The 26,078-nt window shown below is 43.7% G+C and overlaps 2 protein-coding genes across 6 annotated transcripts; one reads left to right on the plus strand and one right to left on the minus strand.

Moving 5' to 3' along the window:
- Positions 1 to 23,519, plus strand: HNRNPU (heterogeneous nuclear ribonucleoprotein U). Of its 4 annotated transcripts, none has more exons than XR_006653379.2 (17): positions 1 to 853; positions 1,769 to 1,880; positions 1,969 to 2,042; positions 4,043 to 4,182; positions 4,737 to 4,836; positions 5,409 to 5,521; positions 6,041 to 6,304; positions 6,594 to 6,713; positions 7,122 to 7,250; positions 7,341 to 7,509; positions 7,758 to 8,012; positions 8,296 to 8,480; positions 8,735 to 8,806; positions 14,248 to 14,316; positions 16,310 to 16,413; positions 17,086 to 17,190; positions 22,893 to 23,519. XR_006653379.2 is itself a non-coding variant. In XM_024575936.3 (14 exons), the coding sequence occupies exons 1-14, from the start codon at positions 226 to 228 to the stop codon at positions 9,318 to 9,320; spliced, it is 2,415 nt and encodes an 804-aa protein (XP_024431704.1). In that variant the 5' UTR covers positions 1 to 225; the 3' UTR covers positions 9,321 to 10,379. The 4 variants fall into 4 exon arrangements, 1 of the variants encoding a protein (XP_024431704.1); XR_006653380.3 differs by lacking the exon at positions 22,893 to 23,519 and adding an exon at positions 17,375 to 17,965; XR_011650514.1 differs by lacking the exon at positions 22,893 to 23,519 and having other exon boundaries at positions 17,086 to 17,965.
- Positions 18,747 to 25,737, minus strand: COX20 (cytochrome c oxidase assembly factor COX20). Of its 2 annotated transcripts, XM_053912305.1 has the most exons (4): positions 25,417 to 25,548; positions 19,922 to 20,036; positions 19,746 to 19,809; positions 18,747 to 19,017 (listed from the first exon to the last, which is right to left on the minus strand). In XM_053912305.1, exons 1-4 carry the CDS (start codon positions 25,456 to 25,458, stop codon positions 18,885 to 18,887), a joined length of 354 nt encoding a protein of 117 aa, XP_053768280.1. In that variant the 5' UTR covers positions 25,459 to 25,548; the 3' UTR covers positions 18,747 to 18,884. The 2 variants fall into 2 exon arrangements, with proteins under 2 accessions (XP_053768280.1, XP_053768281.1); XM_053912306.2 differs by lacking the exon at positions 19,922 to 20,036 and having other exon boundaries at positions 25,417 to 25,737.
- Positions 25,738 to 26,078: the final 341 nt, after the last annotated feature.

Here is a 26,078-nt window from a genome sequence, read left to right on the forward strand (position 1 = left end):
GTGCTCGCTCGCGCCAGGCGAGTGTCCGCGTCTCCCTCGCGAACTCCGTGAAAGGAATTGGCGCCGTTCGACACCAGGCGGGTCCTCTCTGCAGCAGGAACCCTCCTCCACCCGCAGCCGCAGCCGCCGCCCGGGCCGAAAAGCAGTCGCAGCAGCCGCCGCCAGTGGCCGAGTGAGCGGAGCCGAGTTTGAGCGAGCGCCTAGCGGTGAACCGAGGCCCTCACCATGAGTTCCTCGCCTGTTAATGTAAAAAAGCTGAAGGTGTCGGAGCTGAAAGAGGAGCTCAAGAAGCGGCGCCTTTCCGACAAGGGCCTCAAGGCCGACCTCATGGAGCGGCTCCAGGCCGCGTTGGACAACGAGGAGGCCGGCCGGCCTGCCATGGAGCCCGGGAACGGCAGCCTAGACCTGGGCGGGGATTCCGCCGGGCGCTCGGGAGCAGGCCTCGAGCAGGAGGCCGCGACTGGCGGCGACGAAGAGGAGGAGGAGGAAGAGGAGGAGGAAGGGATTGCCGCCCTGGATGGCGACCAGATGGAGATAGGGGAGGAGAACGGGGCCGCGGGGGCGGCCGACTCGGGCCCGATGGAAGAGGAGGAGGCCGCCTCCGAGGACGAGAACGGCGACGACCAGGGTTTCCAGGAGGGGGAGGATGAGCTCGGAGAGGAGGAAGAAGGCGCAGGCGACGAGAACGGGCACGGGGAACAGCAGGCTCAACCGCCGGCGACGCCGCAGCAACAGCCCCAACAGCAGCGCGGGGCCGCCAAGGAGGCCGCGGGGAAGAGCAGCGGCCCCACTTCGCTGCTCGCGGTGACGGTGGCGCCACCCGGGGCCAGCCAGGGCCAGCAGCAGTCGGGAGGTAAGAAGAAGGTGGAAGGTGGCGGAGGCGGCGGTCGCCCCGGGGCTCCGGCGGCGGGTGAGTGCTGCGTTGTACCGTTGCGCGCGGCGGGAGGCCTGCGCGGGTGGAGCGGTGCCCTAGGCCTGCCGGAGCCCCGTGGGGGAGGGAGTCCCGGGCGGGGGCCGCGGCGAGGGGGGTGTTGGGGAGGGGCGCGGGGAATCCCGGATTAGCCGTGGGGCCTCGGGATCGGTGTGTGTGTGTGTGTGACCGTGGTGGCAGCGCCTCCATTATGTGTCTCGAGAGCCAGGGGGAGCTGCAGCTGCCGCTGGAGGGGAGGAGTCGGGGGCGGGGGGGGGTGCCCCGTCGGCCCGCGGTGGCGCCGCTGCGTGCGCGCGGTGCGGGCACATGTCTCGGGGGGGAGGGGAGAGGCCCGAGGGCCCGAGCGGGCGCGCTTTGGCGGCTCTGGGCCGCGGTATTGTGCGAAGAGCTTAGGGGCTCGGTGTGACGTCACTTCCGGCGGGAGGGGCCGGCGAGGGGGGGGAGAACGGGGCGGAAAATAAGTACAATGCGGCCTTCGGGAGCGCGGGCCCGGATGGGGGAGGGGAGGGGAGGGCTGGGCGCGCGGGCCGAGCGCGTTGCCTCCCCCCTTCCTGAACTCTTCGGGCTACACGTGGGCTTGGCCTGTGCAGCGCTATTTTTCACTAGGCTTCTCGAACCTTCGAACAGGGTGGCAATATTTGTGATGTCTGTTGACTGCGTCACTAACTCCAGTCCAATTTCAACCTGATTGTTCTTTAAATTGGCATTTGATTCGTCGTTGAAAACGCTTACAAAAAGGCACAGGGAAATGTTGAGCTTTTTTGAGTCTCAAAACAAAAGGGTTATTTTTGTCGTGTTGTGGCTTGGCCTCTTAAATAGGGGTGTTGTGTGTTGTAGGAGACGGCAAAACAGAGCAGAAAGGCGGAGATAAAAAGAGAGGTGTTAAACGACCTCGGGAAGACCATGGCCGTGGATATTTTGAGTACATTGAAGAGAACAAGTATAGCAGGTAGATGGTGTTTACCAAGTTTTACTCGCCGCCCATGCTTTATTCTTTGGTGGGGAAAGCTGTATCAGGAGACAACACTGTCTTTCAGAGCCAAATCTCCTCAGCCACCTGTTGAAGAGGAGGATGAACACTTCGATGACACAGTGGTTTGTCTTGACACTTGTAAGTGAAGCTGCTTCTTTCCCTTCATCCCCCAATTTCAAATGTGGGTTTGGTTCCAGTGTTAGGAAACTTACCTAGTACGTTGAACTTAAATGCCGAAAACTTAGCAAGGGAAGGAAAGCAGTTTTTTAAAGGCAGGAAGATAATGGCTTATATTCAGATTCCGGTAGCTTAATACTTAGTAGAGCGTCAGTTGTATTGATAATTTTACAGGCTCTAGCAATTTGGTAAAATTTTTATATGACTTGAAAGTTCTTTGTAGGAATGTAAAATTAATGCCGATTTTTGACTAGCTAGCTAATGGAAACTTGTAAGGCTACTGATGACTTGTCCTATAGGCTTCTAAAATAAAGTAATTGCACCTTTTTTGTGGAATTATGTTAAGTGAGCTATTTGGGCTAAATATTTATTAATGACTTTCCCATTAGCACACAAGTGTATTCCCTATTCTAAAAGGTTGTAATATTATTTTCTCAATAACTGCTCTTTTGTTCTCAATTCCAGTTCAGTAGCTGCTGCTTTAACATAAGTTGATTTCTTCCAAAGACCTGGGGCAGCAGCAGTGGGCTATCACTGGGCCACTAGCTTTCTTCACCAGCGAATGGTATCAATGGCAGCAGCGCTGTAAATACTGCTACTTTACCCAGTTGGGTTGCAATTGAGTATTAGGAAGTATTGCAAACCTCTAAACGGGCCGTCAGAGTTGTAATTTTTATTTACAAAAAGATTAGTTGGTTTAGTATTTGATCGGAATGCATGGTTCTTTCAGTGATGGAACCAAGGTATAGAGGCAATTGCTTGAAAACTGAGAGGTTAGGCGTCCACCAGCCCTGTGTAGAGCCTGGGGAGTTGAAACTCAGATTCTCGTGATTTCAAATACGAATTGTTACCTAGGTATGTAAAAGTGGTCATGTAAAACTCTTTCTTACTGAGTGTCCTTCACAGGTAGTTGAGCTAGTGGAGTCTTTTAAAAGAAAAAAAAAGTGTGGAAAATTAAGCAGTTGATTTGAAAGCTTTGTTAAATTCAGTTTAAGTGTAAACTGTAGGTATTGGCAAGTTACTGAAGCAGTGATTCAAGCAGGTAACACTCCTATGACGGACAGGCTTGTAGCTCGTCACCTAGGAACGTTAATTTGTTAAGTGCAATACTGGGCTAAAATATTACATTGAATTGAAAGTTCTATTCAATGATGGTCAGGAATTTTAAGAGCAAAGCTAACATAAGGGGAATTCCAAACTGTAAATTTAGATTTTTCTCATCAGAAAAACCTTAAGGAAACAGCTTTCTAACTTTTTTTAGTTCCTCTCAAAAATGCATGCTAATGAGCCACTGACCCAAAGGTAGCTGGGAAAAGACATTTTGGATGTGGGTAATCCCGGAAATGGGTGATCCTCTTGTTTGAGAATCAGCCAAGCCTGGGGAAAGGAGACCTGAAGTGCTGTAACAGTAACAGCATTAGACAACCAGGTTTGTGTTTTGTAGATTGAGGTTGCCTTCTTCTCAAGTTTTTAGAAAAGAATTTAGGATCTAGAGCCCCTGGTGTTCTAAAGTGAGAAAGTACAGGATGGGCAGCTCATACCCGTTTTAGAAACTGTTTGGCCATGGCCTCCCTTCAGTGTTGTTGTGGCACTGGTAAGTTCTGCCTGGCTCTGGCATGCTCCACTTTGATTCCCTGCTGTCCTCTACTGCTTGCCTCTAAGTCAAGGTAAAGAGCAGAGCAGGTATGTATTAATGTCACATTGTCTTGATTATTTTACATACTTAAAATACACACTAAACCTTGGTGTTTCTTAGTTTTATAGGTAGTTTACACTTGATAAATGGCGAGAGTGACTTGGTGGGAGTGGGGCTTAAAACCGAAAATTTAAAACAGCACGTAAAGTACTGTGCAGCACTTAGAAAATACACGCAGAGATTGAATAATCAAGTTTTGTCTGCCTGGCAGATGTATTTACATTTACTGTCAAAAGGAATAATATGGTATTTGATATAATTACAGATAATTGTGATCTACATTTTAAAATATCAAGAGATCGCCTCAGTGCTTCTTCCCTTACTATGGAGAGTTTTGCTTTTCTTTGGGCTGGAGGAAGGGCTTCTTACGGTGTGTCAAAAGGCAAAGTCTGTTTTGAAATGAAGGTAAATACAATTTTGTAGGGTTTTGGTTTTTTTTACTAATTATTATTTTTTTAAGAACCTTTGTGGGTTTCCATTTGCCTTAGGTGTCAGTGAAACTTTTTATTTTTGGAAGTCTCTGGGTTAGAAGAGGGGCTTAGAAACCTTTTTCTAACAGTCGAACATGTTTGTTATATCAGAATTTATGATGTACAGCCTGTTTTTTAATTAAGAATGCTCTTTTTTTAAAAGCAGACCCTTGGAAAAACCCACCAAGGGTTTAAAAATAGGCCCTTGATTTTGTTCCACAGAAAAAAATGTTGAATGTATGCTTCACTTGGTTTTAGGTTGAGTATTGAGAATATGTAATTTTTAAACATTAACTGTTCTTTTAAATGTGAGTCAACCAAGTACGTAAACCTTTTCATGTTACAAGCCCTTATATTTAAGTTCTTGAGTGGGTGTCTTTTTGTATTAGTAGCCAGAGAAGAGTTAGCCTGTGGCACAAGTGAAGTAAGCCAGGGTTTAAGAATTTATCTTTTGGTTTACAGTTTAACCATTTATGATTTGACTTCCAGGTTACAGAGAAGATCCCTGTAAGGCATTTATATACAAAAGATATTGACATACATGAAGTTCGGATTGGCTGGTCTCTAACCACAAGTGGAATGTTACTTGGTAAAGTTGCCGTTTGAATGCTGAGTGTTCGGGGTCTGGTTTCAGTAGAGTAGAAAGCATTCCAAACATTTTGCTTGCTTTTGTCCAATTCTGTTAATACTTTAAATGAGATGAGTAACATTAGCATGTAGTAGGCACAGGCCAAATTTTAGGGTGTTTTTTACTTTTAGAGAGGGGGAGAAATACCAATGTGTGGTTGCCTTTCACATGCCCCCTACGGGGACCTGGCCCACAACCCAGGCGTGTGCCCTAACTGGCAACTGGTGACCCTTTGGTTTGCAGGCCTGTGCTCAATCCACTGAGCTACACCAGCCAGGGCAGTTTCTGTTCTTCTATGGTGGTTTCATGTCCAGTGGGTTAAGATAGAATGTTACCCATACTATGCAGTTTGTCAACTAGTTATGTAACCCACCTTAGCTCTCATTCATTGAATACGTAGTTATAAAGTCAGTGTAAGTGAAAAACTATTAAGTGTATACTTCTCGTAAATCTTAACATGTTGAATATTTAGATATGTGGGTCATTGGACTGTTCTGAAAAATCAACTTCATGGTAGTTAATTATTTTCTTAGGTGAAGAAGAATTTTCTTACGGATATTCTCTAAAAGGAATAAAAACATGCAACTGTGAGACTGAAGATTATGGAGAGAAGTTTGATGAAAATGATGTGATTACATGTTTTGCTGTAAGTTATAGCTAAATGGTTATGTATAAGTGGCAAGATCCACACTAGGAATTAACTTTTTTTTTTTTTTAAGGTTTTATTTATTTTTAGAGAGGGGAAGGGGAGAGAGGGAAACATCAGTGTGTGGTTGTCTCTTGTGCCTGGCCTGCATCCCAGCCATGTCCTCTAACTGGGAATCAAACCAGTGACCCTTTGGTTCGCAGGCTGGTGCTCAGTCCACAGAGCCACACCAGCCAGGGCTTTTTTTAAAGCTGTATCAATATCAATATTCACTACTAACTCATTTTGACTAAAACCTACTTAACATCTAGTTGACCTGAAAATCTAGTCTTGGTTTCTAAGGCCATGCTGTTTGCACTTCTGGATGTAGGTGTTTCATTGTTCATAACCATCAGAAACCTCTTAATATTTAAATGTGTTTTCCACAGGATAAGCTTCACTCCTAATTTGAATTTTGAGGGTTTTTTAGAAGTCTTACAGGAAGCAGGTTAAAACTCTTACTTTCCCCCCAATTAACAGAACTTTGAAAGTGATGAAGTAGAACTCTCCTATGCAAAGAATGGACAAGAACTTGGTGTTGCCTTCAAAATCAGTAAGGAAGTTCTTGCTGGACGGCCACTCTTCCCACATGTTCTCTGCCACAACTGCGCTGTCGAATTCAATTTTGGTCAGAAGGAAAAGCCATATTTTCCAATACCTGAGGACTATACTTTCATCCAGAATGTTCCCTTGGAGGACCGAGTTAGAGGCCCAAAGGGGCCTGAAGAGAAGAAAGATTGTGAAGTGAGTGATTTTTTTTTCCCCCCAGAGCATTTGAGCGCTGCATTTGCTGGGCACAGGGGGCATTTAGAAGACCTGGGTGATCGGTCTGTTGCACTGACTTTGTGCTGTTCCTGTTGCTCTCAGTGATTTTCTCTTAGAAGCTACCTCCTCCCTTTATGTGGAGTGTCAGAATTTTCCCAAAAACAAATTACCTTGTTACAGTGCTGTGGAAATTCAGGTATTTTAAGTTGTTTTTGTTTATTAAAATATTTTTTTAAGTTAGGTGGAATAACATTGCTTTGCATTGCAGGTGGTTATGATGATTGGCTTGCCAGGAGCTGGAAAGACTACCTGGGTTACTAAACATGCAGCAGAAAATCCTGGTAAATACAACATTCTTGGAACAAATACCATAATGGATAAAATGATGGTAAGTAGATTGTTGAGGGGATATAATCTCAGTGTTTAAAAAGACCAGAAGGTGTTCTCAGTAATTCCTTTGCCTGTTGTCCTTACCCAGTTTGATAGTATTTTAGAGAGAGGAGTTTGGGCAATGTGAAGTTGGTTACTTAAGTGTGGGCTCTTTATCTGTAAAGTAAACTGCTTTCCAAATCCTCGGCTTCATCTTTTCTGAAGAATTTTAAAAATCTTTTCATCTGGCAGCTACAGAGATTGAATAGCATAGGGTCTTAGTACATGATAGGGGCTCCTTTTTTTGTATTAATGGTGGGAAAAGGCAATGTTTAAAATGTTGCCTGTTTTCTATATAGAGAGATGTAAGCTGATACTAAGCTTGTGATTCACAAGTTCAAAGGAAATTTTTAACTTTTAAAAATAGGTGGCAGGTTTTAAGAAGCAAATGGCAGATACTGGAAAACTAAACACACTGTTGCAGAGAGCTCCGCAGTGTCTTGGAAAGTTTATTGAGATTGCTGCCCGTAAGAAGCGAAATTTCATTCTGGATCAGGTAAGCTGTAATTTTGAAGTTGAAAGAAAGTAACTGAAAATTGGGTTTGGTGTAGAATTAATAAATAAACTTAACTTTTTTTTTCTAAAGACAAATGTGTCTGCTGCTGCCCAGAGGAGAAAAATGTGCCTGTTCGTAGGCTTCCAACGAAAAGCTGTTGTAGTTTGCCCAAAAGATGAAGACTATAAGCAAAGAACGCAGAAGAAAGCAGAAGTTGAGGGGAAAGACCTACCAGAACACGCAGTTCTCAAAATGAAAGGCATGAAATTCAGTTCTATTGTTCTGTTACATCTCTTCGTGTGACTTAATGTCTGTAACTTAAATTAACATTTCCTGCTACTAATACTGTTACAGTAACTCTTTGTTAAGTGAGTGTGTTCGGCTTATTTCCACTTTTAGGAAAATGTTAGTAAACCAGGAATAGATAACTCTATCGTGTGTTGAGAAACGTAAAGGTAGGTTTAAGGAGTATGATGAATTGTGTTAATCTGATTTTATTCCTTGTAGGAAACTTCACACTGCCAGAGGTAGCTGAGTGCTTTGATGAGATCACCTACGTTGAGCTTCAGAGGGAGGAAGCCCAAAAACTTTTGAAGCAGTATAAGGAAGAGAGCAAGAAGGCTCTTCACCCGGAAAAGAAACAGAACACTGGCTCAAAGAAGAGCAATAAAAACAAAAGCGGCAAGAACCAGTTTAACAGAGGTGGTGGCCATAGAGGACGCGGCGGATTCAATATGCGTGGTGGAAATTTCAGAGGAGGAGGCAAGTTAATTTTGAGTGTTCTGTTCATTTGGTACAAGACTGAAGCAAGTGAAAACCTAACTTGAATATGTATTGTTTAGCTGAATTTAACATTAGAAATTTGATCCTCATTGGTCATAGCTCCTCTAGTTTAAAGTTATGTGAATTGTTAAGTAAAATATTGTAGTTTTAAAATACATATTTTTTCCCCTAGAATAAAAGAATGGTCCAGGAAAACCCTAAGTCATATGTGTAGAGGAGATACGTACAACACCCTATAAACTAAATTGTCTCTTGTTTTTAGCTCCTGGGAATCGTGGTGGATATAACAGGGGCAACATGCCACAGAGAGGTGGTGGCGGAGGTGGAAGTGGTGGAATTGGCTATCCGTATCCTCGTGGCCCTGTTTTTAGCAGCCGAGGTGGTTACTCAAACAGAGGGGGGAACTACAACAGAGGTGGAATGCCCAACAGAGGAAACTACAACCAGGTAATGATGTGTGATCCCTGCAGGCACTGATCCTGATTATCTGTATAAACCAGTCTTAAGAAGCTTATGTTGCATACAGAGCCTCAGTAAGAACTGTGAGCACACAGGGTAAATAAATGCATTGACGTAGGAAACGTTAGTGACGGTACTAAAATGAGTCCACTGAAGTTTGGTTTTTAGGTACATTAATTAGCTATCTCTTTCTGTGTTGTGCTGGGAGTTCTGAAAATACTTTTATTTCTTTTACATTTTAGAACTTCAGAGGACGAGGAAACAATCGTGGCTATAAAAATCAATCTCAGGGCTACAACCAGTGGCAGCAGGGTGTAAGTAACTTCTTATGTGGTTATGTACATTAAGTTGTGTATCGAGTTCATAGGAATCATTCTTCAAACAGATTTTATCCAGGGATTGAAGTGTTTCGGGGCAAAGTGTGAACTGTGTTGCAGTCGTAGCCATAATCTTTGGAAGGCTAAGTAGGTTGGAGTTCGGTGTAACTTAATATTTCTTAAATGAAGTAATATTATTTTATACATATGATTCTTTTTACTACCAGCTTTAATTGTATAAACTAACCAAGTCCTGATGTGTTTCCTTTTGTAATGTGTTTATTGATAATAATGGGATATTAATACTAACTGAATGTGGTTTGATAGAAATCAGAGGTATGGCAGGTATAAATTTGTTTCCAGCAGTTACTCTGAATTAAATTCATTGTCATTTCCTAAAAGCAATTTGAGTGGCTTATTGATGTTTTTTCTTTAAAAAAAAAATTTTCTCTTACAGCAATTCTGGGGTCAGAAGCCATGGAGTCAGCATTATCACCAAGGATATTATTGAATACCCAAATAAAACGAACTGATACATATTTCTCCAAAACCTTCACAAGAAGTCGACTGTTTTCTTTAGTAGGCTAACTTTTTAAACATTCCACAAGAGGAAGTGCCTGCGGGTTCCTTTTTTAGAAGCTTTGTGGGTTGATTTTTTTTTCTTTTCTTTTTTGTACATTTTTAATTGCAGTTTTAAAGTGAATCGTAAGAGAACCTCAGCATTGTGCACGATAAGAGAATGTGTCAGTATTTCAGGGTTCTACATTTTATCTGTAAAATGTGACTTTTTTTTTTTATCACAACAAAAGTAAAATGTTGCTTTGTACCTGGTGTCTTTTATTAAGAATTTACTCCCCCCATTTCTCACAGAGATAACAGTCGGGAGTCATTGTCACAGTATAATAGAAATGTTAGCAGCCAGATTCATGTAAGGACTACATGGTCCTCATGAATTGCATAAGACTCTGTACTGCTCATATTACACTCCATCCTCTCTGTAGTTTGCTGAGTAGTGGAGGGGGTATGCTAAATAGTAGTTTCTGACAATACCTGGGAAGGCTTTTTCTTTTTAAGTAACAATGGAATTGGCGTAATTGAATGAAGATAAAACTTGGAACCAAGATAGAGAAGATGGAGTGTATGTAGAAGGGCTGTTAAAAATGTAAAACTTGGTTGTATTATTTGTGGAGGCTCAAACTTGTGAAGGTTAAATACCATAATTTTTCCATTTGTTCTGCATTTTGATTCTGAAAAGAAAGCTGGCTTTGCCCATTTCTTATTAAAAAAAACTTGTTGTAAATCCAGTTGTCTAATGGGATCTATATGAAGTTAGCTATGTCTGTATGCCCTTCTCCCACAAAATACTGTATAACTAGTGTGCTTGTAGTAGTAAACTCCACCATCTTTGTAAGCTAATGCAATTGTGAGTCACCCATTTATATCTTAATTTTTAATCATGTCAGTTCTTGAATGGGTATCTCCTTAGCCTGCTGATTTCTTTTTCTTTCTAAAGAAAGTGGGTGGAGAAATTAATTTAGACGTTTGTTTGCAATAAAAAGAATTCATTTTACTCTCGTTTTGGGATTCTCGCCATCAAGGTTCAAAATCCCTTTTTAAAACTCCCAAGAGGAGAATATTTAAGTGTGTGCTTTCTGGACAGCTGCTTATTTACTCTGTACTTGGAACATTTAGGTTTTAAAAACTTAAATGTATACTGACAATTGATCTTAATTATGAAGTAAAGTTGAATTCTTCCCTTCCCCTCCCCTGCAGATGGCTTAACATTTAAGGAGGGGAAAAGGTAATGGCTGGGAGAAGTTAACACTCAGTTTATCATCGTTGCAAAATGCTACTGGCTGTCCTCAACTGATACCTTATATACATATATAATACATGAAACTCTGGGAACAGATGCTTTTAGAAGCCATCAGGCAAGCCAGTCATTGATTTCACTGCTACACAACACTGCTAACTTAACTGTAGCTATGTGATTGAATTAGATCCCCTAACTGTAATTTTATTGGGTTTGCACAGAACACTTAATCTTCTAAAAGGACCCTCACTGATGTGAAGTGAGGAATCAGGAGTCAAACTGTAGAACTAAAACCTCAGTCTAGTGTTTTGTTGGTGTTTTAGGCTGCTTCTGGTGAGTTTAGGTTTGTCTATATTTGATTGCTTAGATATTTGTTATAGCAACTTGAAATCAGATTTTTAACTTCAGGGGTTTTTTCCCACAAGCTGAGCTGGAGTTGAGTTTCAGGTGTTGGTGTAGGTAGTTTCAGTTGAGAAATTTGTGGAACAAGGCTAATGTTAGAATCACCGTAAAAATACTTAATGCAAGGTAGTGTCTCCAGGGCTTTTGTCTTTTTAGCAATTAGCTTACTGCTGGCAGTCATTAGCATGAGCTACTTTCACAGTACACGTTACTGTTAGGATTGCACAGACTTAATTTGAACCCAGAGGGGAAAACTCAGACTTTGTCGCTAATGAATGTTTAGGTACCCTAAATGTTTGGATGCCTTTTAAAAACCTTGCCATACACCTTGCCTTCGAGTTTAAAATTGCTTACTAAGGATTCCATATTGTAATGGTTGCAGTGCGAGGGTAATGGCCAAATGACAGACGTTATTTGATACAATAGCCTGCCTGTGTAGCCGAGAAGATTTTGGGAAAAGAGATGGAGTAGATTAAAAAAACACTAGGAAAATGTTAAAATAAGACGTCTCAAGATCAGAATTGATAGGTTATGTGAAACCTCAGAAAGTATGTAAGAAATTTAGATCAGAGTGCACCAAATAGAAAGAAAGGGAGAAATGCCAAGTTTGGCAGAATAAAATCTGTGAATGAGAAACTTGGTTTATTTACTCCTCCCCTCAGCCACCTCTGGCGAGCAAAACAGAACAAAATGAAAAGACAGGTATAGTGCTGAACACACGTCCAGCTATACCTAGAGACACCTCACCTGGGAGATAACTTGGTGTAAGGGGTGCTTTTCACTGGAAAGCTCTGCAGATAATTGAGTTGGATCAGGTTGGTCAGCTAGCTACACTAGTATTAAAACGGCTAACAACGTAAGAGTCTAATCAGGAAAAAAAAGGCAAGATAGAAATGAAGTAACTAACGTGACCTGACATGACTTAGAAAGTTCCTGTTGCTGGTAGGTGACAACTTGTTGACATGGGTCCAGCCTTTGACGGAGGGCTTTGGCTCTGACCTAGAAGGCTCTGAACCAGCTTCTGGTCTAATGTACCCCTACAGCAAGGTGAAAACCCCATGCACAAGTCAAATTGATTTGACATCAAAATGACAAAAAGAAGCCATACTAAGTCCACAAAACAACCACCACTCATTTGCCTAGGGTAGGTCCGGTGTGGAAGTAGATGTGAAACTGGATGTCCTGAGCACTGAAGTACTTGAAAGTGTTCCAGGAAAGGCAACTACATTTTCCACCTACCTGGGAAGTTTACATTCATGGACAATATTCTGTATTTAATACTTGCCTCAGTCGTGGCAATTGGCTTTTAATCCTGGGGTCATTTTTATAATATGCATAAATGAAAATGATGAAATATTTTAATAGTTTTTAGACAATGGTATAGACATCTCTTACAAACAAAGAGCTGGCTGTCAATAAGTATATTTGATTGTAAAAAGCCAAAATGAGATTAAGCTTACATGAAGAATGCATATAAACTTCCATCTTTTATAGTTCAAGAGTTTCTGGTGTGTGTTTAGACATAAATGCACATCTTAAAAACATGGCTCCCCTAATTCCCCTTTTACATATAACTCTAAAATATCTTTTTAAAAAATAGGTGGAACTTGTAGCGGAATAATCCTCTACTGCCCAACCTTCCAAGACATTCATCAAAGTGCTTTCCTGGAAACATGAACGTGATACTCTTTCTAAAGCCATTTTTCTCCCAAATTCTTGAAATGGTTTGAGTCTAACTTTGTTGTCCTTATTTTGGGGGCTCTTGAGAAAAACTGCTTATTTAAGCTTTAACATTTTAGTGATAATACAAGCAAGAGTAAGTACGGCCTGGCAACACATTGTTTGAAGGGGCTCTAAGTCTTGTGAACTGCCTTGGATCTCTAAAGAGCAGTGTGCATTTATTAGTCATGTAAAGCTGCAGTATCTTCAAATCATTAATTGCCTAAAAATCTAAAAATAGTCAAGCTGTTAATACACTTCTGGTATGGACAAGACCCTTTTCCTTGGGTCTTGGGATTCTTAGGATTCTTAGGATTGAACTTTTTCTGGGCCCTGTCATTCCTCCACTCGCACACCGAAACACACAGGTGGTAGCTTTAGCCAGGATGACATTGGAGGTTGCGATTAGCCTGCTTTACCCCCCCGTTTTTCTTTAAACACCTAGCACCGTTACTACAGGTACACTAAAGACAATACTCTCAGCGATAGTTGATTGGAAATAGGTGGATAGTCATAATATTAACCTAGAATTACTCAAAGAATGACTTGTGATTAGGTTGGGGTAGAAAATCAGTGATTTTAGTTGTGATTGTAGATCCAGCATTAGGGGGGCAAATGGTGCAGGTAAGTGATGGGCCAGAACACCAGTAATCCCTGCTTGGTTAGGTGAGTTAACTGGGGCAAGGAACTTCATCACGTGTTTGATTTGAAATTACCTGACTATTATTTAGGAATATTGTAATTTTTTCCTCCCTTTTCGCACCAGGAATCAACATTAACTCGAAACTTGATAAGGAACAGGGGTTTTACTTTTAAACAAAGCTGGATCTGTGGGTATGAGAAACTATAGTCAGAAGTGATGAGGTGGTAACAGTCGGGACGAACAGGCGCACAGAATGGTTCGGTCCCTTACTGCTACACCGTTGAAGGCAGTGCTGTACAGTGGCATGGGTTCCTCACAGGCGTGTCCAGCTGCAGCATCTGCAGACCAGAGGACATGCAGTGGGATTCCAGGCTAGAGAGCGAGCTAACAGCATCTACCCGACAGACACATCTGTGGCATGTTCTCTCCTGCAGTTCTTTTAATAGGCTGTGATCTTACAAGAAATAAAGTTAGTTTTGTCCAGTTAAATCTGCTTGCTAATAAGTACATGAAAAGCATTGCCACAAATTACCACTAGCCAGGAAAAATTTTAAGTAAAAGCCACCGAGAACGTTGAGATGGCCACTATACATATCTAACTCAAGTGACAAAAGCTTTAGTGTTGAGGCATGCAGACAGGAGAGAGAAAACCAGTACTTCAGAATGATTGGGGTTTATTTAAATGGCAACTAACAAGTTAATTTTTTAACGTAGCTCTTAAGGTATTTCATATCAGTTAAGGGAGATGAGGGAAATGGGAGTCAAGGTCAAGTGCAATATAAAAGGTTCCAACTTCACTTTTTTTTTTAAGTAATAAAGCAAAAAAATGTGCTGATTTAAATTTCGTCTCCTTTTCCTTAGTCTGTCCATGTGAATGCTGTGTGGAAGAGTAAAAGGGCCCAACTAAATGTGTTCCAGTGATTCCAATAGGTATTCCAAATTCATTGCTGCTTGTACATTAACACTTGTTACATTGGGCTTCGAGGAGGTGAATTCAAATTCCCCTTGTTTTAAAAAGACGGGGGAAAGGGAGAGACTTGGTAACCAGATGGGTAGGTTCTAATACAGGAAAAAACATTTTTCTGATTTCTTTGCACACCTGAAGTGAAATGTGTGGTGGTATTTTAGCAGTTGGTCCTCTGGGGTAGGTTTAAGGTAGTATGCGTATAGGACACAGTCCCTCTTACGATCAGAACCTTACTCTAACTTTCAAATAAATTCTGTTCAACTTTTTATAAGATACTTGTTGCAATGCCCTTTCTACTAGTAGAGTTTGAATACAGTATCCTAAGTAAAAAAAAATTAGAATACCTATATTCTTAGTTTTCCGAAACTTTCTGCATCTATACAAAATGCATAAATACTTTTATTAGCTTATAAAAATGTGGAGAAATCCTTTTGGGTAATGAAGTGATAGTTTAGAAGTAAACTTAAATTATAAAGAAAGTACAAGGCTCAGTGTGAGCTTTGCCAGTCCAGAGGATGTAATGTATCATTGCCCTGAAGTTTAAAACTGGAGAGAGTTTAGAGGGGATTGATTTTTCTTACGACATAACTCTGTAATAACGTATTTTGGTGAAATCAGAGGATTTGGGTGCTATACTGATGTGAAATGCAGCTCAGGGTTTGCTCAGTGAAATAGTTCTAATCTGCCAACTAAAAACAATCTAATGGCTTCTGAAGAGAAGAAAGACAACACAGTTTCAGAAGTAACAGGTAAAACATAACCATTTCTGTTCACCTGAGTTAAAAAAACAAAATTACAAGAACATTTGTATACAAAATTAGCTTTGGATTTAGTAAAGCACTTTTCACATGACCCTTAATTACTCCAGGGAAGAAATGTTTCTATGGAAATGGCATTCTTTAGGAAGCCAGCCCTTGCGTGCTGGTTACTTTGATCCCCTCAGGGCAGAACTTGGAAGCTACTCCTAGGGAAAAAGTGGAACGGGTGTCTGTTGAATTGCTCTAGCCTTCCGAAGTGAACAGTACTTGCTCACAGTGTCACTGGTAGCCTTCTCAAGGTAGAAATTCTTGGGGAGAAGCTCTTTATTCTAGAAAACGAAGAGGAAGGCAAATGCAGTGGTTGAGAAGGCTTGCTTACAGCGTGTTAACCTGCAATGCCTGTGTCACAGACTTTAAAATGTGATAGTTTGAAATACCCCTGAGGTTTTTCATCCCTAACACTTCTCTTCTAAGAGAAAATGTAAAGATGGAACTTAATACACAAAGTAAGTGTAAGACGACAGTATTCGGGTGGTAGAGGACATTGGTATATTAACGCTGACCTGATTTGATGACCACTGGACCGTATTTTAAGATGTTTCCAAAAATACCTCATTCTAAAGGACCATTACAAATCAGTTATAGCAATCGTCTTAATTTTTCTACTTTCCTCATTAAGGTTTTCTGCTTACCCAAAGCAATAGCATATATATATTAACAATGACTTCTAAAGGGGTGTCTTGACCCCCACCTGCAGCAGATTTTTATCTAGGAATAGAAGGATTCAAACCCTATTTGATCCCTAGCTCTGTGCTGAAAAGTGCATAAACAGGAATCCTGAATTTATTATGTAGACCTCGCATTAAATAAACGAAGCAAAGGGAAACCAGCGATGGAGTAGAGGTACGTAGACTAAAAAGATGCTTGCAAATCAAATAACGGTACTAAGGATAGTCAAAATTTCTTGCTGCCCAACTTGGTCAATGTAAACTCCAGAGAAAAGCTTGTAGTTAATTTTAATTCCCTGAGGTCTTTATTGAGATGAAAAAGCAAGGAGTCAAGGAAAAGCACTGGGGAGGGTGAGGGAGGGAGATGCAGGGAGATGCACAAGGCACTAGGAAGCTGACAAAGCAGGTATGACAGATAAGCCGCAAGCTGCTTTGAAAATCACTAATGACCACAATTCTATTTCAATCAGCTATTGAGCTGGTACCTACTGCTATGTCACCTAGTGTGAGATTTCGGAATTACCGGGACACTGAAGGAAGCGGTACAGCTGGAGGCTCCAGGTGGGCCTGGAAGGTAGGTATTTCTCTTCAGATCTAAATTGGAAGTGGATGTGGGTGAGAAGGGAACCCAACTTCTGCCCACTTGCTGGTGCACATTCAGTAATTCACTTTAACAAACGCAAGTGGACTGTTAGCTGCCAGATGCTTGGTCAGAATGTAGCAACAGAAGTTGACAGGGTTCTTCACAACAGGAAACTTGGGCTCTCCTCATAGGGTACGTCAGTGGCCCATGAACCGTGGTGCCACATACTACGAACAGATGCAGCACAGGAGCACGGGAACCTGATCACTGGTCCCCAGAGATGAGTGACCAGCAGAAGGAAAAACGTTAGAGGAAGCAGAACGGTATTTGAAGTGAGATGAAAAGTTAGAGCAGAGGCATGAATTCAGGTCACGGTGGCCTGAGATGGCCTGAAGATGGAGTTGATTTGGACTTGAAGTTGGATGGCAGGGTGGAAATAAACTGGAAAGGCTAGAAGAGGAAGTGTCAAAGCCTACTGGGAGGTCTTATGAAAGGTGTCTAGTAGCAATGTGATAAAGGGCCTGGACTATGTCAAACATGGTCTACTAATTCATTGATAGATTTTGTAACGTCTTACAATGTATTAATGATCATGCAAACTTACGAAGTGGCATTTAAGAAGTAATTCAACTAAATATGTTACAACTTCCTGTTTTTGTCCAGGTCTCCAATTTATGAAATCCTTCTGCTGCGAAAGTGAAACTAACCTTGTTAGTGAAGGCCTTGGAAATTTTTACCAGCCGAGAGGCACGCTTCCCTCTCACCCGGGTAAGACGTGATGTGATCGCAGTGTGCTAGAGCTGGAAGGGGCTTTAGTTAGTCCATCCAATCGCCTCATTTTGTAAGCCACATATATTTGTAAACTGAAGCTAAGAACATGAGTGGCCAGCACAAACAGTTGGCTAGATACCACATCTGATGAGCGCACAACAGTTTTCCCCCTCTCCCGCAGTCTGCCTCCGAACGAGAGTGTCGCTTCATGGGATCTGTTGAACCTAGTATTTGGCCGTGATAATCTGAATGAGGCAGACTGCACTCAGCACTGACTTGTGTTGGTAAGAGTGGGCAGAGGTCCTTGCCAGCTGCATTTTCCTTTCTAATAACCTTCCCTAATCAATGCCCAAGTCCTTTTGGTGGCAGCCAGATGATTAGGATCAATAAATAAAAACCTGTTAGGACAGGTGCTTGACAGTGTCTTTCTCTAGTCTGGAAGTTGCAGCATAGCCTACACACCCCGGCGCTCACAGTGCGGCCACACGAAGATGCGCCCGGGAGGGGAGTGCCCTCTCCAGCTGAGCTGGAGCAAGCCCCATTCACCCTCTGTGAGGGGCTACAGGACAAACTGAAGTTTCGGGATGTCTCTTCCTGTTCTTACATCTTTAGCTCCCTGTGCTAATCAGGTGATAGGACCAGTCAGTAATCACGCCATAATCCTGTCCCCTGGTGTCTCTTTCCTATGTATCATTTCTGACCCAGGAAGACCTCTGGCTTGTGTTTTATGTGACAGTTTTTTGAGAAGTAATGTTGCTATTTATTAAAACAAAGAGAAATAATTTCATTGCTTTGGAAAGGGAGAATTTTTTCCTGAATGAATGAATGCTGTGGACTTGGTTGGTGTTGGGGGGTGTTTAAAACACATACTATGGCAGCCGACTGCAATAAAAACGTGTTCATGTATGGCAGTGTTAGTACCACTTGTAAATCTGCACTTGTTTTCCTTTGCAGCAATGAAACAAGTTTTTGAAAACATTTTTGCATGCCATTTAAATTCCACTTGAAAAATTAAAACCGTGCATACTTAAAAAAAATACTTAGAGCAGTTAGGAACACCCTTTATCTGTGGTAAGAAATGGAAGAACAATATCAAGCAATGGACAGGTTTTTAAAGTAATTTGCAAAGTGATACAACCCATTAGTTTTAAGTCCTATGCTAGCAGTGTCTTGAAACAACCAGGAAGGCCCTGGCGGGGTGGCTCAGTTGGGTGGAGTGCAGCAAAAGGTTGTGGGTTTAATCCCAGGTTGGGTTACCTGTGGGAGGCAAACAATGAGTGTTTCTCACATTGGTGTGTGTCTCTCCCCTTTCCTCAGGTGAGGATTTTTTTAAAAAACAGGAAGTAATCCCTCGTTTTTTAGAAGGTACAATAATTCAATTGTTTTTTGTTTCTAAGGCAAGTTTTAAAGTCCAACTGGAAGAGATTCTAATTCTTAAAATGCCATCATTTATACTTAATAAGTACGACAAGTCCACTGTATGCTACACTAACTAGTGTAGACTAACAGGACCAGAGTAAGTTCATAAAATATTCATACAAGTGTAAAAAGGATTATAACTTAAAACACATGCTTTATTTACTTGATTGAAAGCCTTCGTAATGGTACATACGACGACTGACACAGCCGATCCCAGCCTTATCCACACTGACGTCAGTGCGCTGTACTTGGGTTTCTCCGCTCGACCCTGTTCAGTTGCTGCTCTTGCCTTGTTTCCTTTCAGGATCAAGATCGGTACTTTCATATAAAATCTTATTTTTAATTCCTTCTCTGACAATTCTTTCCTGGATCCTTTGCTTTGCATAATTATACCTACAGTGGAACCTGGGAAGAAAAGAATATGAAGAAGTCATTAATACACAATTCCCATAGAAACACTTGAGATCCTGTAGTAATAAAACGTAGGAACACTTCCAGATGAGTGCCGAAACTGGAAACACACCCATTCTAAACTTAGAGTGCTATTTTTGGGTGGTTTGGTGCCAAAGACGGCTATGAACACATTCTTTTATTTTTATTATGTATGTTTTATATAAAATGAGGGTTTTTATCATCGTAGCTTAATTTTACTTGGAGAACCTCATGTAACTGGAACCAGGACTTCGGGTCTGGCTTTTTCCCCAAGAAGGTAGATTTGAGAGTTGTCTGTGCTGTATCGGTGGAGAACGCATTCTTAAAGTAACAGCAGGTCTGATGCTGACAGCAGGGATGAACTGGGCCTTGGGGGAAGTTAGAGGAGGAGGCCTTCCTAAGTGAGGTGTAAACTGTGACTTGGTATTAATGGCACGTCTCACGTCATGCGGCCATCTGTTCACTCGACAGATAGTACAGAACATGGTACATGCACACCGCAGAGACTTACAGCATTCCAGCAATATCATTTTCTAATAAATTTCTGTTTAAAGTCCTTTTAAAAAAAATTCTAAATCCTTTCTAAACCACGGAGGGTGGGAGTCTCCCAGTGGGAAACTACTCTGAAAAGAGCATGTGCTTTGGAACTGGCTAGACCTGTTGCATAATTGTGCATCTTCCTGAACACTCGGCACACCTACCAGTATCCTAAAGTGACCACGATAAATCCTCCTGCTCCAACATCACATGATCTTCTAATTCTACCTGTCAAAAAAAGAGCCACTGTAATTAGTACACATGACACATTATCTTATCTAGGAAATAAAACTGTTCGCCACACATAGGTGTGTGTTTATACAGAGCAAAACATACTCACTAGTTAACAAGAAATGTCCAAGGCCAGCCACAACAGATCCTAACGAACCATATAATAGCGAGTCCCGTGCACAGGGAGTGTTTTCAACATCTAAAATTCCCAGGAGCTTGAAGGGCTAGGATAAAATTTTAAAAAAGAACCTAGATTGAACAATACATACTGTACATCAGTGTTTCTGCAAAGATCAGAGTCTGCTGGGATGACCATGAAGCAACCCATCTGCACTGACTCGTGATGGCCTCATCCTGCTTCTGTGCTCAGTCCGAACAGTCTGAACCTCAGAGTGGTTCGGGAGCCTTGCGCATCTAACAGACCACAACGTCCTGAGCAATAGAGTAACTGCCTGAGTTACTAAACCTTGGTATTAGACAACAATTTGACAATCTGCTAGTTTGGAAATAAAAGTGCATTCTATGAGCTCTTTAAACATTTTTCTAACCATGCTTGCGTATGGTGTTAGTGTAGTGGTGCTCTAAATTCCTTTCTGGTGTTAGTGAGTTGAATGAACATCAGTTGTAAACAGGAATAAATACGTGTCATGTAGAGATAAAACGTGGGCAATATAACTTCTAGTCTGTTTCCTTGCCTGATAGCAAATTGCACCTGATTGTATTTATCTTGTGGTCCTCAACTGAGTGTAGGACAGACATTTAGGAAAGTCTTACCTGCTTCATTATAGCATTTCTACTGAATAAAGTAGAAAACCTATACCATTTTCTAAAACCTGATTAAATGCAGGTTTCTGGTAAGGTAGCTTTTAAAAGGAAGCTACTTGTCCATTTAAATGGTGGCATAATGTGAGGGAGGACCTTAACCTAAAGGGGGGGAAGGGTTCTAAAGGAGGTAACATAAGGGAAAAACAGATGGGGAAAAAGTGGGGGAAGGAAGTCAGATTAAAGGTTGAAACATTTTTTATTGTATTTTTCTCCTGTGTGTATTTCTTTGACTCAAGTTTCTGCCAGAAAAAGACAATGTGACCTGGTTCATAATAAAGCAAAAATTATATATTCTCTTGGATCATTCTGTTCCTTTTTTTTGGTCTCCCTGCTACCTGTCCCCTTCCCACACACCCCTAAAACATTCCTTCCTTCACTAACACCTCAGGTGTTCATTAACATTGCAGGCTTTAGTTTTGAAAGGTCTTTAGTACAAATCTTCATATACAAAGGGGTTGGAGGATTCGAACTCTTAAAAGACAGACACCCTACAGAAATTACATACTCAACTTTCAGTGGTACCTTTTAGAACCAGCATGTGGGAAGAGGCCATGGATTCTGCTGCTAAAATTCTACAACAGCCCCACTTTTGATTGGGGGGTGTGGGTGTCAGTGCCAAGGTTGAGAAACCAGCAGGGGTGGGGCCAGGAATGCCATGTCACTCGCATCCTTGCTGGTTCACATTCAATTGTTTTCAGAGAGAGAGGGAAGCGTTGGTGTGCAAGAAACAGATTGGTTGCCTCTCACATGCCCCCACGTGTGGACCTGGCCCACAAGCCAGGAATGTGCCCTAGCTGGGGACTGAACCAGCAAACCCTTCAATTCCCAGGCCACCCCTCACTCACTCCACCAGCCAGGCTATATATTTTTTTGTAGATGAAAAAACCAAGGCTCACAGAATAGTCATTTTCCCAAAGGTCACACATCTAGAGGGTAAAGACAAATACGTAACTGGGTATCTTCAACTTGCATCAAAACTGGGTAACAACGAACAAAATTTAAGACCACAGTTTCCCTTTACTAGCCGAGCATTACCTAAGGCTCCAGACCTGCCATGTACACCAGGTGTGCTGCAAGGCCGTGCTTCGGTGCACTACCTGGCAATTTAGTCCGATTAAAAATGCTAGCAGTACCTGTCTGGTGTGAATGAGTCAAAATTATACCTGGGTTTTTTGTTAGATTGGCAAGAAGTTTTTTTTTTTTTTTTGTATGCCGCAGAACTTTGGTGATTTACGTTTAAAGCCATGAGATGAAAAAGGTTGAAAAATCGCTGGTTTAGACTTTGCTGTTAAGTCCTAGCAGCAAGTATGAGCTGTAATGAAGAACTAGTCTTCAGCATATGAACTCTTAAGGTTCTCGGAAACGAACATTTCTGTTCTGTAATTACTCTGCCGGTTTAACGTGCCATTAATGAATTTAAGCCCTTAAACTAAGGACGTTTTAGGCTAATTTTTTTTGTAGACATACTTTAAGCTTAGATTTAGAAAAGGAGCTTTTCCAGCTCACCTTGATGGAGCTAAGGAAAGCTCAAGGTTTCTAAGCCAGAATGTCAGTTTAATAATTTATAGGAAACAGATCAGATCAAATTAAGCCACTTCATTCCCTGCTGCCAATGCAGTTGCCTCGGTGCCCATATGGATGAACTGGCTCTATTCCTATTTAAAACTAGTCCGAACAGTTCTCAAGGATGCTTCTACAGTTACCCCATTCATTGGCATCATTTTCCCTCTAATATTCAGCCTAGAAACATACAAAACTCTTCACACCCTGCTCCTCCCAAGCGAGCCATCCCTCCTTTCGGCTCCCTTCACTGCAAAGCGGAAGGTGACGTGTGCTCCTCCACTGAGAAACCTGTCGTCCTCACTTTAACTCAGGTCAGTGCAGCAGCCACCCACCGCACGCCACGCAATGGCACTGTTCTAAGACATGCGTTTCCCCAAATCCATAGTACTCCACAGCAGCTTTACTCGGTTACAAATATGACAATGCCTCCTGGTTCTCTCTCACTGGCTCTTGGCAGGTTTGTTGCTATCCCTTTCTCTGATGACATCTAAATATCCAAATGCCACCCCTCTTCCCAGTCTAGTCTCCTAGGTGACTCACGGGTTTCAGTTAAATGCCACTTATGTGATGATGCACGAATGTGGAAGTCAAACTCAGATCTTCCCCAAGCTTTGGTTTCATCTGCCTGTTGACACCTCTTCTACGTCTAGGAAGCACCTTGGACTTAGTGTTTCCAAATCGTTATTTTTCAGACCTCAGTACTCAACCGTCAGACCAAAAACCTAGGAGTCATCCCTGATTCCTCTCCAGGAAATCCATGTCCAGTGTATTGGTCAGCAAGCCTGGAAGGAACCAAGTGAATCCGGAACTGAGCACGTCACCGTCACTGCTGTTGCTGCCATCCCGTCAAAGGTCCTGACCCCACACAGGGTGTCCAGCCCGCGGGCTGCATGCGGCCCAGCAGAAAATGGCTGATTACTTAAAACGTGACTTTTGTGATTACGTGCGGCAGTGTACTGACTGTATGGCCCAGAGATGCCACAAAGTTGGGCACCCCTGCGTGACCAAGGTGGCCGCATCGTTCGGTGTGAACCGTCCCCGGCCTCCAGGTACGCTCAGAATAAAAGATGTCCTCCTCCCGCTCTGAAGGCCCTCCGGGATGTAGCCCTGCACTGGCACTGCCCTCCTCGCCTCACTGTCCCCCCGCCTCCCGCGGGCCGGCCGCCCCTCCGAACACGCCCACGCGGGCACTGCTTAGCTCACACCGCCCGAGTCCCGACTCTGTGCCTGGCTGGTGCAGTAAACGAAATCCCTAGCTTTTGCCTGATCTCCCCCGCAGTGTGTGAACGACATAAAGACAAGGATTTTGCCTCTTTTGATCACCTGGTTTAGTGCCTAATAGCAGGTAGTCTGTAACCATTTTCTTGAATGGGTGAATTCACAGATTTAGAATTTACCTAGCGCACTTTCCTGGTGAGCATGTACCAAACTTCCTATTTTAAACTGTCTCCACGAGCAAAGAATGAGAGCAGAGGAAAGTGTTTAAGGGCTAGTTATATCACGTGGGCTAGCTGGGCAACTTTCCCATTTTTATCTTAACTTTGCTGATTCTAAAGATCAGTCCTTGGACTGTAGTGGAAATGATCACTGACCGCCTTTGTCGGCCTAATTTGATACAGGCCGCCTTTTCTGACATTACCATGGGCCGCTAATTCAGAGTTAGCTTACATTAATTTTATTATGCTCTCCTTGATAAGCTTTGATAAGTACTAGTATTTCGTGAACAATTTATTCACAGGGCTTTCTGTAGTATTTTGTTTTGCTGATGATGAACCAATTAAATAGGTCATCATTTTCTTTCATTTAATTCTTTTATCAATTCTTAGTGGGATGAAGCCCCTGTGTGACCATCACATGACAACAGTTGTCCGTCAAGGTGAACACACAGAAGGGATTAAAGCCCCGGTCAAGATCCCGGTGTTCTCACAGAACAATCTAGAATTTCGTGTTTGGAGTAGGAGAGTTTCAAACACGGGTCCACTTTTTACACTAAGTATATTCCGAATAGTATATAGACAAGTCATGAAAAACAAAAGGCACCACGAGCTGTAAAAATTGGCAAAATTTGCTGCTAAGTGTGGAAAGATTTTATCCAACATTTGTTCCTATTAACCACTTGATGATCTGCTATCTTGGCCAAGTAAGTGGAAAAGTACCCCAAGAAGCAGGAACCTGGCAGTGAGCAAAATGTCCAAGCTGGTCAGAATATCCTAAAACTATAGACAAGGAGCAATTTGGCACACAGTGGGTCTTTAATAATTGTTCACGGTCCTGTATCTACTGGGGTCCCCGCTCTTAAGGAGCCCAAGACGAAGAGGGGACACCTTATTAACTTCTGGTATAATAACCGGTGTAATGACACAGCGACCGGGAGATGGGGTCAGAAGCACCTCACTCTACTTCGGGGGTTCCGGAGGTCCTTCGGGGGAGCCCAGAAGCGTAGCTTAGCTTTAGAACATCTGGAGGAAGAGTACGAGACGCCGGACTGGGCAGTCAGGGGCTAGGTGGACGGCTTTCCGTTACCACCGGCCAAGGGGACGGCAACGTGTCCCTAAGACAGGATTCCAAGCAGGTGAAATTACCCAGTTGACAGTGGTCGGTGGACTTCGGAGGACAGAGCAGGAGACGCGAGTACCGGCTACGGAAGCTACGGGGCACCTGCAATGCTACTGCAACACCGCGCGGGTCGAGAGGACGCACGGCTAACGGGAGAAATCTGTCTTTCCCTCGGCTCCTCCCGCTCTGCACGTGGGATCGCGGGGATCTACCCAAGGTCCCATTCCTCAGCGTTTCTGGATCCCTCCGCGTTAAGTGTCGTGAAGTGTAAAGAATCAAAGACAAGGCACCTGCCCCAGGGGAGCTTACAAAAGCTACCCTTTCTAGTAAATTAAAGTGGCACCGCACGACCCTCGGTCAGCAAAGCTTCCCGCCCGAGGGCTCCGGATTGCTAGCTGCTTCGCGGCGACCCGCAGTATGTCGGGAGTAGCGGTCCCTCCTCCTGCTACTTTTGGACCCTTGTGTTCCGGCAATGAAGACAAAAATACCGGTGGGTGGGGGCGCAAACGAATAGATCCCACCCCCCCACCCCCCACGGCAAGGAAGCCGAGGACACGTGCTCGCGCCTCACGTTTCCCAGCTCCAGAGGCCGCGTCCGTAAAAGGCGCCCGCCCGCACCCCGCTCGTCCCCACCCACGCGGCCCACAGCCCCCAAGTTACCTTCCCCTTCTCGGGCTCGTCGGGCCCCGGCGCGGCGGCCATGGGGACGAGTCCTCACCGCCAGCCCCGCCCCGCCCCGGGCCTCCGCCAGCGGAAGCCCCGCCAGCCCCGCCCCCTGCGCGCCGGCCGCCATTTTAGGGAACGTTTCTCCTTCGCAGTGGCCGTGGCTCCCGGCCTGACTCCTTTGTTCATGGGGCGGGCCACGCCTTCCCTATTAGCGGCTCCCCCCGCCCGGAGGACCGGGACTGTGGGAGGGGGTGGGCTCGGGAAGCGACCCCGCACCCGGGCTGCCGGCGGGGCGCGGGCGGCACGGCGCCCGGGCACCTGGAGACTGCGCACCTTCCCTCTTCAGCCCCCGCCTTCCGTCCCAACCGCCATTTCTAACCGTCGCCCGCGCGCTCGTGCTCGCGTGCACGGCCGGGCGCGCGCCGCGGGGACGGAGGGAGCGGGCGCGCCGCCGCCGCTTTGTCCTGCGCGCGGGCCCCCCGCCCGGAAGTCGGCTGGCTGCGGCTCGCGGCGTCCCGCGTCCCCTACGTGTCCTTTGTCCTTCCGGCCTTGGGCCGAGCCCCCGTGCTCTGGGCCGCTCCACCCAGCTGCGGCGGCAGCCATGTGCCCCGGGCGCCAGCTGCAGCAGCTTGTGCCCCCGCCTCCTCCCCTTTTTA

The sequence above is a fragment of the Desmodus rotundus genome, chromosome 10, assembly GCF_022682495.2.
Source record: "Desmodus rotundus isolate HL8 chromosome 10, HLdesRot8A.1, whole genome shotgun sequence".
NCBI classification, from domain to species: domain Eukaryota; kingdom Metazoa; phylum Chordata; class Mammalia; order Chiroptera; family Phyllostomidae; genus Desmodus; species Desmodus rotundus.

Excerpts from the sequence above, each read along its gene's own strand:
- COX20 (XM_053912305.1), bottom strand. The coding sequence starts at position 25,458 with ATGGCCGCCGCGCCGGGGCCCGACGAGCCCGAGAAGGGGAAG. Across the intron at positions 19,810-19,921 it reads TGGACATTTCTTGTTAACTA|GTAGAATTAGAAGATCATGT; the intron begins GTGAGTATGTTT and ends TTTTTTTGACAG. Across the intron at positions 19,018-19,745 it reads GTGGTCACTTTAGGATACTG|GTTCCACTGTAGGTATAATT; the intron begins GTAGGTGTGCCG and ends TTTTCTTCCCAG.
- HNRNPU (XM_024575936.3), top strand. The coding sequence starts at position 226 with ATGAGTTCCTCGCCTGTTAATGTAAAAAAGCTGAAGGTGTCGGAGCTG. Across the intron at positions 5,522-6,040 it reads ATGTGATTACATGTTTTGCT|AACTTTGAAAGTGATGAAGT; the intron begins GTAAGTTATAGC and ends CCCAATTAACAG. Across the intron at positions 7,251-7,340 it reads GAAATTTCATTCTGGATCAG|ACAAATGTGTCTGCTGCTGC; the intron begins GTAAGCTGTAAT and ends TTTTTTCTAAAG.